Source organism: Alligator mississippiensis, chromosome 4, assembly GCF_030867095.1.
Source record: "Alligator mississippiensis isolate rAllMis1 chromosome 4, rAllMis1, whole genome shotgun sequence".
Taxonomy (NCBI): Eukaryota; Metazoa; Chordata; order Crocodylia; family Alligatoridae; genus Alligator; species Alligator mississippiensis.
Genome location: NC_081827.1, coordinates 213,778,771 through 213,793,207, shown reverse-complemented (window position 1 = coordinate 213,793,207; position 14,437 = coordinate 213,778,771). Strand labels below are relative to the sequence as shown.

Genomic DNA, 14,437 nt, shown 5'->3' with positions numbered 1-14,437 from the left:
TACAGCATGCCATAGCAGCCAGACCAAGGCACTGTGTTGCCTTTGAACCGAGGGTTTTTCACGAAGGCAAAATCTTTCAAATTGGGATTCAGTGTCCCCTGTGGAAAAGCCTGGGGTGCACACATCCTCCCTCCATGGGCTGGGTCCACCCTTCAGAATCTCCCTATGGAGAGGGGAAATTTCCTCCCTCCGTACCCACTTATCTTCTTGGCCTCCTGCTCCAACCTTAGGGTTTTTTTTCCTAAACAAAGACATTTTCCTCAACATGCCTCAAGCCTGTCAGTTTCCTTGAGCCCTCGCGCTCCCAACCGACCCTGCCCCTGCCCCTGCCCCTGCAGTTCTACAACCAAATCCCTTCCTTGGGATATGCCCACCCCCTTGGGTGACAACTAAATCCAGACCCTCCTTGAGTCTGCCCACCCCCTTGGGTGAGTCTAAATCCTACTCCACCCCCTTGGGTGACTTCTAAATCCAGACCCTTCTTGAGTCTGCCCACCCCCTTGGGTGACTATTGCCCACCCACCTCTGTGGACGTGGGTTCTATCTGGAGACACAGTCTCCCCAATTACCAATCCGCTAATAATCCTAGAATAATGCCCGCATTCTCCACCAAATAATGTTGGCTACAAATGTCCAACTCGGGATCCTTAGAATTCTAGTTTATTAGGCAGATTGAAACACTGTAGTCATAAACCTTGGAGCTGGTCCCCACACACATACACACACACACACACACACACAGTAGCAGGCTACAGAGTCGGGTATACCTATCCTACAAGCGCTGGAGTCTGCCGTCGATGGCCAGTCGAGGCTTCTTTCATCGTGGTGTTATCTTCCAGAAGGGGGTCTCCGGCTGGTCCTTCTGGCTGGAGAGGTCTGGTCGAGTTGGAGATCAAGAGGGCGCCACTGAGGGTCACTTTTCACTGCCTTTTATCTGTCCTTGGCAGACTTTGGTGACTCCCCAGTTTTCAGGTTTGCCCAATCCAGGGGTCATTGACCATCGTGGGGACCCCCCCCCCCCCGGTGGCTACTGGACGGCATCTGTCAGCCCCAGGGGTTGTCCGCATGTACGTGCAGGTTTGGGAGTCCGTTGATGAATTTAGAATAGGGCTCTGGGAGTGGTCGATCTGGAGATATTCAGCCCAAAAGTTGGTCCCCGGCGTTGATTAACTCAGGCCAGGGCTTCTATCTAGTCCTTGATCAGTGACGTTTAGAGTTGGCTGATCTGCAGCTTCCCAGGTGTTAATTGCTGCCTGCTGCTACAGTGTTACACATTCAATCACTGATTCACTCCCTCTTTCAGGGGCCAGCCTGATACAGAGAAGGACAGTTTGATCCCTGCCCTTGTTAACATTGTTACAATGTATAACTTACTAAAACACATTCAGTTGAAAGTTGAAAGGTGAGGAGTATAAAATATAAGCTACAAATGCCATGGCACACAAATAAATAAAAATACCAAAGGGGAGATACAAAATGCACGCATACAAATTTTAAAACACAATTCCTTATCTTGAAGTGAAAGAGAGAGGAAGGAAGAAAAGGTAGAAAAAGAGAAACATATCCGAAGAGGGGAGAGCAAATGCAGGCAAGAGGAAAAGGGGGCTTTCTGCTACATTATTCCCCCCCCCCCCCCTTGACATCGGTCTTACACAAGGGTAATGTCAGTATATTGTTTGAACACCATTGTTCAGCTATATAGACAGGAGGTGTGTCATCTTCAGCTGGTTTGAAGTTTAAAACAAAACTTAGGCAGTTAAAAGATATTGAAAGAGAAAAGCCTAGGGGGGAGAGAGAAAATAATATAACAAGGTTGATTTGAACAGTTACAATGGTATAGTTATCTCTCTTACAGTGTCATCGGCGAACTTGGCCAGTCCGCTTCTGACTCCAGTGTCCACATCATTAATGAAGATGTTGAACAATATGGGTCCAAGGACAGAGCCTTGGGGGACCCCACTGGTCACAGGGCACCATGATGATTGACTTCCGTTAATTACCACCCTCTGGGTCCAACCACGGAGCCAATTTCCCAGCCAGCGGATTGTGGTGGACCCAAGGCCACAATTGGCCAGTTTTGCCAAGAGGTGATCATGGGATACCAGATTGAAGGCTTTTTTTGAAGTCAAGGTATATGACATCAATCTCTTCTCCCTTGTCCAGGTGATAGGTCACCTGGTCATAAAAGGAAATGAGACTGGTCAAGCAAGACCTACCCGCAACAAACCTGTGCTGGCTATCCCTCAGGATGTTGGTGTCGGCCAGTCCATTATGGATGGCCTCTTTAATAAACTTTTCGAAGATCTTCCCCAGGATAGAAGTCAGGCTGATGGGACTGTAATTTGCCGGCTCCACTTTCCTCCCTTTCTTGAAGATAGGCACCACATTGGCCTTCTTGCAGTCTTTGGGCACTACACCAGAGTACCAGGAGTTCTCAAAGATCTGTGTCAGAGGCTGGGCTATGATGTTTGCCAGCTCCTTGAGTACCCTGGGGTGTAGATTGTCAGGGCCAGCTGACTTGAAGGTATCCAGCCTCTCAAGGTGTTCCTTCATGAGGTCTGCATTGATGGAGAGCAGGGAATCTTCCTCACCCGGACCTCCCTGTCCCGTAGCAGGCATCGGTGTCCCATGGGACTGATGAAAGACCGATGCAAAGTACCTATTTAATAGGTTGGCTTTTTCCTGGGCGTCAGTTGTTCCATCTGGTCTAGCAGGGGTCCGATGTTGCCCTTGCTTTTCCTCCAGCCCCCCACGTATCTGAAAAGGGACTTTTTATTGTCCTTGATGCTCGAAGCTAGTTGGAGTTCAGTTGCAGCCTTGGCTTTCCTGGTTTGCTCCCTGCAGGACCGGACCAGTGCAGAATATTTCTCCTTGGAGGTGAATCCTATCCTCCATCCTTTGTCGGCCTTTCTTTTTAGCCTCAGGAGGTCTGCTAGATCCCTGAAGAGCCAGGGGGGCTGCTGTGCCCTCTTGCTGCCTTTCCTCTGAGATGGAATAGAATTAGTTTGTGCGTTGAGGATCGCTCCCTTGAGGAGCAGCCACTCTTCCTGGACTCCCCTCCCCCTGGGGTCGTGGTCCCTTAGGGCCTCACTGACAAGCCTCCTGAGCTTGTCAAAGTCAGCTTTCCTGAAGTCAAGGACTTCAGTGTTGCTGACTGACTTGCCAGCTTTACAGCGGATGGTGAAGGTGATCAGCTCGTGGTTGCTGTCACCCAGCTTCCCATCAATCACTAGGTCGCCAATTAGGTCCTCCCCAGTAGCCAGTACCATGTCAAGCAGCGCTTTACCTCTTGTTGGCCCGTAGACTTCTTGAGTCAGGTAGAGGTCATCCACGCACGATAGGAAGCTTTGCAACTGCTCAGATTTTGCTGAGTGATCCTCCCACGAGATGTCTGGGTAATTGAAGTCACCCATGACAACCATGGTCCTGGAGTATGCGGCCTCAGCCAGTTCGTGGGCGAACTCCTGGTCAAGCTGTTGACTGGGTGGGAGGTCTGTAGTAGACTCCCACCATTGTGTCCCCTGTGCCGTGTTCCCCATGGATTTTAACCCAGAGGGTCTCCAGTTGTCCACTCTGGTCACCAGCATCAGCTTGCAGGGACGCGCAGCTTTCCTTAACATAGAGAGCTACACCCCTGCCCCCTTTATATACTCGATCTCTCCTGTAAAAGGTGTAGCCGTCTATACCCATGGTCCAGTCATGGGTGGAGTCCCACCAGGTCTCCGTTATCCCTATGAAGTCGTAATTATTTGCGTTAAGCAGGAGGACGAGTTCCTCCTGCTTATTCCCTAAGCTCCTGGCATTTGTGTACAGGCAGACAAGCGTCCCCTTGGGGGCTCTTGCCTTGCCCACAGATTGTACCAGGGCTGGGGCAGGGGTGGGCTGCCTTAAGTGCCTGGGCCTGCTGACTTTGCAAGGGTTGCTCAGCGGGCCAGCAGTGGCAGTAGTCCCCCCATCCCCTGGCAGGCTTAGTTTAAAGCCCGGTGGAGCAGGTCAGCCGGTCTGGCTGAGAATCGCCTCCTCCCCAGGGGAGAGAGGTGGAGGCCATCTCTTCCCAGCAGCTCGCTGCCTCTCTCTCCAAAGAGCGGGCTGTGGTCATGGAAGCCAAAGCCTTCCTGATGACACCAGTGCCGCAGTCTTTGGTAAACTACCTGGATCCTCCTCTCCCTCCTCAGCCCATACCTTGAGACTGGGAGGATCGAAGAGAACACCACCTGTTCCCCCAGACTCTTTAGCCCTGCTCCCAAATCCCTTTAGCGCCTCATGACCCGGCTGGGAGCGCTCCGAGCTGTGTCATTTGTGCCCACACGGATAAGGAGCATGGGATAGTGGTCTGTGGGCTGGAGGAGCTTAGGGATCTTCTCTGTAATGTCTCAGATGCAGGCCCTTGGAAAGCAGCAGACTTTCTGGGCTAAGGGGTCGGGGCGGCAGATTACTCCCCTCATGTCCTTTAGTTCCAGGATAGATCAGATGAGGGATAATTATTACAGGTCTAGTACTGTCAGCGGATGTCCTCTTGAAAGAGACATTCCTGGAAGAAGAGCTGCAGCTTTTGTGGAATCTCTGTTGCTGACAACCCTGTGTGATTATGATTAAAGGCTGTGCTGTATATGCATACTTGCAGGCATTTAGTGACCAGAGTCCTCTGAACACCAAGGTGGGATGATTATTTGAAAAGATGCCCATTTAGGAGCATTATAAAATTAAAGCGTGCAGGGGATTGATCAAGATGATAAGAAGTCAATTTATATTTTATTTTAACATTGTAATTTTAAGCAGGGGTTTCTTTCAAATCTTTATATAAAAATCATCAGTGTGATAGAGAATAATTGGGATACAGAAACTGAATATCTTAACATACTAATGAGTCGGCGTACTATAGTACTCACTGGGGCAAAAAAGTGGTGGTTTATGCCAGGTGAGACTTCTGTCTGCAGACAAAAGTAAACAATAGTAGAGAGTATTCCTTAGTTTCTGTTGACTTTGTCACGCACAAATGATCCTTCTAATTTTTGCTGATGATATCAAGTTGTGAGGCATTGTCATTACAGAGGAACACTGGGATTTTGTACAGAAAGAGCTGGTTGATTTTTGAAGACTGGATTAATAAAAATTAGATGAAACTGATTGGTACAAAGTGCAAGGTAAAAATTTCTGCTCTTATAAACTTTTGGCGCTTATTACTATGCAAATTAGTGAGAAGGACTAAAGTGTACTAACTGACCAGAAGGACTATAAGGGGAGAAGTGAGCACACTAGAAGAGAGGGACAGGCTACAACTAGATCTGGACAGGTTACAGAGGTGGGTGGATGAGAGTAGGATGGGTTTCAGTATGTACAAGTACACCTGAGGAGGAAAAACCAGCAGCATACCTACAGGATGGGGAACTCCCTTCTTGTCAGCACAGAGGCAGAAAAGGATCTTGGAGGCACTATTAATTCCAAGATGAACATGGGCTGCCAATGTGGGGACGCAGTCAGAAAGGCTAACCACACCTTGTTATGCATCCACAGATGCATCACGAGCAGGTCCAAGGAGGTGATCCTCCCCCTCTACGCGGCACTGGTCAGGCTGCAGTTGGAGTACTGCGTCCAGTTCTGGGCGCTGCACTTCAGGAGGGATGTGGATGGCATAGAGAGGATCCAGAGGAGGGCCACTCGTATCATCAGGGGACAGCTGGGTAGGCCCTATGAGGAGAGACTACGGGACCTTAACCTGTTCAACCTACACAAGAGAAGGTTGAGGGAGGATCTGGTAGCCACCTACAAACTTGCCAAGGGGGACCAGCAGGCAGTGGGAGAGTCCCTGTTCCCCTGAGCAGTACCGGGAGTAACAAGGAATAACCGCCATAAGCAGACTGAGAGTAGGTTCAGGCTAGACGTCAGGAGGCACTACTTCACAGTCAGGGCAGCTAGGAGCTGGAACCAGCTTCCTAGGGAAGTGGTGCTCGCCCCTATCCTGGGGATCTTCAAAAGGAGACTAGACCATCACCTAGCTGGGGTTGTTTGACCCCAGCGTTCTTTCCTGCCCATGGCAGGGGATCGGACTTGATGACCTGCTTCAAAATGATACAATTGTGACAAAAATAAATGCTATTTTACAACACATCAGAAAAGAAATTTACATTATTTATGAGACAGGAAGCATGTACTGTGATTGGCAAGACTTTATCATTCTTCAACACAGGTGATGAGAGCTGTACACGGTACACCAGATGAATTTGTGCTGGAACAGGTGCAAGGAAGGGTTACTAGGAAAATCAGAGGAATGGAGAGCCTGTCACATGAGAGAAGAATAGAAAAGCTGGCCTTACTTAACCTTGCACATTGGAAGCCTGAAAGGAGTTGTTTATAAACACATGGGGGAGAGGGGGTTAAATACCTTGGAGGGGGAAAAAAATATTTATACTAAAGAGCACAAGAGCAAAAGGGTGTAAAATGACTCTGAATAATTTAGTGTGGAAATTAAAAGAGAGTTCCTAAGCAGTAGATCAGCAGTTAGTAACGTTCTAGAGCTGTGGGTCAGAACAGCCTGTCTTGGGTCCAAGGCATGCTGGTGTTTTTTTGCTGGCTGCCTATGCCATTTTTCCCTACTGCCCCTGCTGTACCCTGTGCTATGGCGTGGATATGGATCCTTGCCTCCTGGCCCCAGCACTGCTGTGGATGAAGCCCCCTGCTGTCAAAGCCTCCCAGTTCCGCAGGCTGTACGTTGCCCATCCCTGCATTAGATTATTCAAGCTTCGGAGCAGCATTCAAGATTGGGGACAAAAAACCTAAGTGCTTTTAAGATGGGAACTTGACCTTTTACTGAAGAGAATCTGCTGTGGCATCTGTAATAGCAGGGGCAGGGCCGTTCCTGGCTGGGGGGGTGGGGGGTGTAAATTGGGGCGAGCACCCTCGGGCCTGTGCTTTGGGGAGCCCCACAGACAGTGCCATACTGGCCCCGCTGTGGCCACCAGCTCCACTACAGCTGCCATGTGCCACTGCCTCCACACTCCGGCTGCTCGCCACTAGCCCTGTCCCTGCTCACTGCCACCCCCAGGCCCCACATGGGCTGATATGCCCCAGGCCCCGCACACCCTTAGGGACGGCTCTAAGCAGGGGACTACATTTGATAATCCAAGAGGTTTACATTTCATAAATTTAATGAATGTATGGATAAATATAGAAATAATTTAATATTCAGACAACCATTTCTCTGACACTAAATCAGTTTCTAAATTTTATAGTGAGAAGTTTATAGATGATTATAACATTTAACTATACCATGAAAGCAATGTTTATGTTTTTAAATGGTTTATACTTAGAATTCTTATCCCATGTCATTAGCTCCTTTTTGGTGTAAGTAAATATCCCAGATTCATTCACGTGAGTCTGGTTCAAAGCACAGTGAAGTTGATAAAAAACTTTCTGATGGCTTTAATTGGCTTTGGGACAGGCGTCATGTCCTTAGGAATTTGCCAAACTGGTGTATTTCCATCTGTTTGGCTCTCCAACAAAGACAGCTCCTTTTCCTTTCCTTTCCTTTCCTTTCCTTTCCTTTCCTACTATGCACAGTTTTTGCAGGATCTGACTATTATCTTTAGTAAGTGTTTCTGAATTGAAATTGAAATCCCTGTCCAGTGGGGAGGTGGATGTGAAGAAATGGCTCTTTTCGTCTGGCTCCCTGCTCCAAGTCTGCCCAGCCCCTGCTTTCAAACTCTGGCTGCTGGATCCACCTGGTCAAGCTGGGTGACTAGGTGTGAAAATTCCATAGGGAGGGGGGGTTCTCTCTTCCTTTGTCCTGTTTTTTTTCCCACTGAACAACCTGGTGAACCTGGTCTCTCTACCTGAGGATTGGTCTGCATCCAATACTGCCTGTTTCGGGTTGGGACTTAATGATAAGGTCACACACGTTTGAAAAAGAGTTCACTCCATTTTGGGAGTGGTCAGACATCTTACGGGATACTGAAGCAAGCAAAAGGCCTCCAGAGCTCCATCAGTCTCTGGATGAACTTGTGAGCAGCTTAGCTGAAATTTAGCCAGTAATTTAGGATGAAGTAATCTAGACACATCAAAAGGCCAACAAGCCTATTCTGTTTGGCTCAGGCTGTTGTTTTTTTCTTTTGATTTTTCTCTGTCTTGTACCCTTTCCCCAGGTTCTCCCTGTTTGATCAATAAAGCTATCCGTTATAGCCTACCTCGCTGTGTGCTTGGGAGGGGTGAGGCAAGCCCTTTTAGCTCTCTTTTGCTTGGCTGGCTAAGGTGGGTGTGGCTTTTTACTTTCCTCCTGTACAGGAGGCTACTTATGAATGCTTCAGGCTAAAAAAAAGCGCCCCAAAATACGACGGTGGGCTAAGAACCCTCAAGGTCAACAGGGTCTGTGTATCCTGGGCTGCACAGAGCCCTAACAAAGACCAGGGCCCGGGTAGTGGCGGTGGTTACCCCAGGCTTCTTCTGGGTGTGCTCCAGGAACGGAGTTGGCCGGAGGCACCCCAGGGGAGACACCCAAAGTGTGGTTTTTGGTCGGGCGGCTTAGCACAGGAGTGCTCCCTGCTAGCCCGTCACAGTGGGCATCTGATACATTTCAGGTCATCTTTGTGTCCTTCATGTTTGGGGCCCTGCTTTAAGGTGGACAGGCGTGGCAGTCTGAGTTACATCAGCCTCCCAAAGCTTGGCTTGTAGTCTGTAACGTTTCTTGGTATCTCTGCAGTGCTTCACCCCTCTCCCTAGGAATCCTAACTATGCAAGTTCTGGCTGTTTTCCAGTTTGTCCACTGGGAAAAGCTCTTAGCTAGAGCTGGTGCTTTTAAGGTCCATGTGTGCCAGTTGAGTCCTTCTGTGAATCTTAAATGCCTCTGTGTGTTAAGGATCTCTCCTTTTATTTCACATCTGCTGAATGAGAGAAACAAACTTGTAAAATGCGGACTCTGCAAAGAACAGAAGATAAAACTACTCTTGTTCAAAAGATATTGAAAGTTACTAGGGCCCAAATTTGACCTAACTTTTGGATTTTTCTTTTTTTTTTCCTTTTGTCACCAGAATAACCCTAAAATTAAAAGGCAGAAGGCAGAATACCTCCTGATATTAAAAGGCAGCTGTGTAAGGGAAAGAAAGTAGCAGTACCTGGTGCTTGGTTTTTGTCAGGTACTTGTTTTGAAGTGTACCTAGCTAACATTTTGTTTCTTTCTGCTTTGTAGGTTTTGTAAAAGACACCGGATTAAGTCGAGTTCAAATGTTCCATGCGTCCCGAAAGACTTGTTGATGATGTCAGAACTAGTTCTTCCACAGTTTATCTTTAGTCTTATTCAGTACTTACGAGAAGGATATAATGAACCTGGTATGTTTTGAATTTGCATGTGGATGATAGAGTTTTTAATGCTATCTTTTTATTTTTTCTCTGTAAAGATGCTAACTTCAGTCTGTGTTGAATAATTCCCTTACCGCTGGCTGAGTGGGTCAGTGTTTTGTTAGATCTATTTAATTTTAGTCCCTGTCAAAAGTACTTTAGTAAGGCAAAATTAAAGTTGTTTGGTGCTGCCTCTTGTTCTTCCAGAACTCAGTGTGTGGCTCAAATTGAATCGTATATGCGTGGATTTTAAAGCACTTTGAAATTTAGAAGTGGCTTGTTTCGGAGAGACAATTTTGCATGAGTCTTGGCTAAATTGAACTAAATGTCCGTAATAAAATCTATCCTAATCCTTGCTGGGGAATAGCAGTTTTCACATGGTCATTCTGTGCTTGTGAGCTTTGGAGGTTTCTAAGAGCTGATTTTTTTTTAACTTTAACTCTCTTGTACAATACTATTTTTTAGTAATGCATGAGTAGAAGGGGGCTGCACTAAGGTTGCACGAGCATCCTGACTGTAGTTTTGATAATGTGGTCGTGTGTAATTTCATAACCTTTTATTATTAAAACCAAAAATAATAATATTTCATTGACAGGGCTGGGACCTTTATATCCTTAGTCGCATATTTCTGGTATCTGAGCAAATGTGGTAATTGATAGCAATACTAGGTTTTCATAATCCATGGGCACAATAGATATTACATTTCAATGGGAAAATTGCTGCTCTCCTGGTAGAAAATACAAGTGTGTAAGTTGTTGTCACTCGGTTTATCCCTGGGAGAAACATGCCCCTTCTGGGAGCAAGACCTTCTAGGTGTGAACCTGGAAGATCTCCTTTGAGAGAGATTTTTCTCTCACAAGAATGAATGCTGCTATACTCCCCTCCTGGTCTGGTTTGGGAGGGGAAGGGAGTGGTTCCTGCCACTTTCCAAAAATGGGGACTGCCCAGTTTGGGGAATGGGCTGAGACCTTGGCTCCACTGCTCCCTTCCCCTCCCAGCCTGGGAAGTGGGGGAGCAGCAGCCACTGCTCCCTGGCTGCCTCCCCAGACTGGAGACTGCACTTTAAGGAGCTGAAGACGTGCAGCTCTTAGGGGTCATTTCCCCAACACTGCATGTTCAAAGTTAGGACCGGGTGTTTTTTAAATCGCCACCTTGCTGCCTAGTGAGGCAGCAAGAGTGTCAATGTGTAATTCTCCTGCTGTCCCAGTCTTGGATCTTTCCTGAGGATTTGGGGTCCATATGTCTAATATTGTTGCATGTTTGGAAAATGGGCAAAAATAATCAAGGCAAAATTGATTGATATTGCTGAACACATTTATAGGAACCTAAGATACTGGTTAGGTCACCAGTAGTGTTTCATGCTGAATTGAGATAATTAAAAAACAAAACAAACCCAACCCTCCCATCTTTCTCTTCTGCTCTTAAACAGCTTTTTTTGTTGTTTTTCAGCTGCTGATCTGCCATCAGAAAAAGACCTTCTCAAAACCCTTCAGATTTTGGAGCCTCATGTTTCTTTTCTAGAAGACTTGACCAAAATGGGAGGAGCAATGCGATCAGTCCTTACTCAGGTTTTGACCAATCAACAGTTCTACAAAGATCTTAGCTCTGGTGAGTTTATTTATACAGGCAGTCCTCAGCTTATGATGGTTCAAGTTCTGACAAACCCCAGTTACGACGTTTGTAAATTGATATCTGGGTTTCAAAGTTCTGACATGGGTTTCAACTTTACAGTGCTGAATGCAGGATATGAGTCTGTTGGTGGAAGGGGAGGAGGGAAGGAAAGGGCCCTGGTGGGGCAGATCAGGGCCCCAGGGAGGGGGCTGGGGCTGGAGCTGGAACAGGGAGTGGGGCAAATGCTGCCCAGCTGGGGTTGCACCAGGCTCTGGGAGTGGGGGCTGTGGGTGGCAGGAGAAGCCACAGTTCGTCTGGCTGCACCCCCGGCTGCCCCCGCTGGGGCAAAGCAGGCAGTGCTAGGGCTGCACCAGACAACCGCAGGAGAAGCTGCAGCTCTAGCTGCTGCTCATCTGCTTGCTCCCCTGGCTGCCTCTGCTGGAGCAAGGCAGGCAGTTCCAGGGCTGAGCCGGGTGGCCACGGGAGAAGCCGTAGCTCAAGCCGCGGCTCATCTGCCTGCTCCCCTGGCTGCCCCTACTGGCGCAAGGCAGGCAGCTCTGGGGCTGAGCCAGGTGGCTGTGAGAGAAGCCGCGGCCTGTTCAGCTGCTCCTGCCGATTGTCCAGGAGGGCATGGAGTAAGGTGGGGGAGGGACATGTGACACCCCCCCCCCCCCCCAGATCTGGTCTGGTCGGGGAGGGGTGGGCTGTGCTCAGGGCAGATTCAGGGGCACACGCCCCTGCCACTGTTGCTGCCCCCCCCAGTGCACTTCTGGACACATGGGCAGAGCAGCAGTGTGTTGCTTGTCTGGGAGCCATTTGCTAGGCAGCTCCTCTAGTGTTCAGTGATCACTGCTGCTGCTACTACTACAGCATTATGGTATAGTAGTGTACTTGTACTGAATAAAGATAAGTCCCAGTACTGTACTTTACAACAAGTTCACTGCACTGCCTGTGCGCTGTTCTGTTTCCATACTTTTTCCAAACTGCTCATAATAATGGCAGAAAAACATAAATCCAGTGGAAGTGATTGTTCTTCTTCTAAGAAAGGTAGAATAATTAATTACTATGGAAACAAAAATGGAAATAATTAAGAGGTCTGAAAAAGGTGAGACTGCAACTGAAATGGGTAGAGCTTTGGATATCCCCCGAACAACTATCATGACCATCCTGAAAGACAAGGCAAGAATTCAGGAGCATGTTAAGGACTCAGCTCCTATGCACTCAACTGTGATATAACTAAGCAGTGTGTTGGACTTATTGCTCAGGTTGAGAAACTGTTAATCATTTGACTGGAGGATCAAAATAAATGCTGTGCTCCTGTGAGTTTAGGCATCATTCAGGAAATGGCTAGGAGCCTTTATGATGATCAAAAAAACCAATGGGGAGAGTTCTAATGCTGAGCCTTTTACTGCAAGTAAGGTGTGGTTTATGTGTTTTAAAGCCAGGACCAATTTTCATAACATCGAGGTCTCAGGTGAAGCTGCCAGTGTTGATGAAGAGGCAGCTCATGCTTTTCTGAGACATTGGCTGAAATTATTGAAGAGAATGGCTATTGTGCTCAGCAAGTTTTTAATGTTGATGAAACTGGACTCTTTTGGGGAAAAAAAATGCCGTCAAGAAGCTACATTGCCAAAGAGGAGAAATCCATGCCAGGGTACAAAGCTGCTAAAGATAGGCTCACTCTTTTGCTTGGTACCAATGCTGCAGGTGACTTTAAACTTAAACCTTTACTTGTATACTGTTTGGAAAACCCCAGAGCTTTGAAGGGACATTCCAAGGCATTTCTCCCAGTGTTATGGAAATACAATCCTAAGGCCTGGGTCGATAAGACCATTTTTGAGGATTGGTTTAATCATAATTTTGTGCCAAGTGTCAGGGATTAATGCAGCAAAAACAATCTTGCATTTAAAGTGTTGTTAATCCTTGACAGTGCTCCTGGTTATTCAACCATCCTTGATGACATGCACCCTGACATCAAAGTGGTGTTTCTGCCCCCCAGCACCACCTCATTGTTGCAGCCTACAGACCAGGGGGTAATTGCATCCTTTGTGGCATAGTATCTTAGGTGCACATTTGCCCAGGCCATCAGGGCAATTGAGAAGGTGGACTGACTCTGCAGAAATTCTGGAAGGGCTTCAGCATTTACCGAGCAGTTAAGAACTTTGATGAGGCATGGAATGAAGTCAAACAATCAAATTTGAATGGTATTTGGAGAAAATTGTGTCCTAAGTTTGTGTCTGACTTCCAAGGCTTTACAGACACTGTTGAAGAGTTGACCAAAAATGTTGTTGAAATGAGCAAAGAACTCAACTTAGACGTTGCACCAGAAGATGTTGATGAGTTGCTGGCATCCCGTTCTGAAGAATTAACCAATGAGGACCTCACTGAATTGGAACAGCAAAAAGTGGCAGAGGAAGAAGATGCACCCACTGTTGAAGAGACTCCTCCTTGTAAAGTCTTGACAACAAAAGTGTTGGCCTGAGGCATTTCAACATTTGGAAGCTGCCATGTCTCTGTTTGAGGAACATGACCCCAACATTGAACGCAGTGCATCAGTGAATAGGGGCATATCCAGCATATACAGCTGCTACAGAGAAATTTACGAGCAAAAGAAGAGCACGTCTGTCCAAACTGCCTTGCACACTTTCTTTAAGAAAGCAGCCAAGACTCCTGAGAAGACTCCAGCCAAGAACCCTTCAAAAAGTCCAGCAAAGTCACCTCAAAATCCTTCCAAATAAATATGATCGCTATTTACAATATAAATACATAAATTAATACATATAGACAAATAATATAGCTACATTTATTTATTTTATATAGTTGAGTGAGTACTGTACAAAATTCTGGGTCATTTTGGGTGAAAATTCGGTATCAGGTCTTGGTTCAGGAACCAATCCCCCATTTATAACATTGTTTCCTGTGGGAAAATCGGTTCTGAGTTGCAACATTTCGATTTAAGACGCGGTTTTCAGGAGCCAATTGTGTCTTGAGGACTTTCTGTATTTCTATTAATGAATTTAAAAATGATGAGAAATTATAAATGGAAGTCACACTTGTTCATTGTTATCCATATGTCCTATATTTTTCAATTTAACCTCACAAAACCCCATAAAAATATTATGTGTGTTTTAAGGATAATTATAAATTGACATCTGAATTGATGGTAGAGTTTGCTCAGCTGTATGATTCTGCTGGCATTGGTATCCAGAAGTCAGTGCTGTCCCTGTGTATGGCAGCTGCCCTGTGTGCTTGGCCATGTTGTTATACGTCTTCGTTTTCTTAGGGCACATGAAGCTGGTGGGAATTTTGCTTAATAAGATCTACAGAACAAGGTCTTTTGTCTTCAGTGGTCCAAGTAGTATTACAAGGAATATACAGTTGCAATAAGCATTTTTTTCTAAGTGTCAAGATCAGGAACAGATGATTTAATGTTAGATTTACTGACTATAAATATATTATGTGACATATACGTTGTTTCTCTCTTAAATATGGCAGCTTA

General features: G+C 46.6%; 1 protein-coding gene across 1 annotated transcript in view; it reads left to right on the top strand.

The window, feature by feature from the left end:
- The window catches only part of UBR3 (ubiquitin protein ligase E3 component n-recognin 3), a 276,834-nt gene that overhangs the window by 31,226 nt on the left and 231,171 nt on the right, over window positions 1-14,437 (top strand). Inside the window, exons 2-3 of the mRNA XM_059727297.1 lie at window positions 9,179-9,318; window positions 10,777-10,935. Coding sequence (XP_059583280.1) covers window positions 9,179-9,318; window positions 10,777-10,935 — 299 coding nt within the window. The remainder of the gene's footprint in view (window positions 1-9,178; window positions 9,319-10,776; window positions 10,936-14,437) is intronic.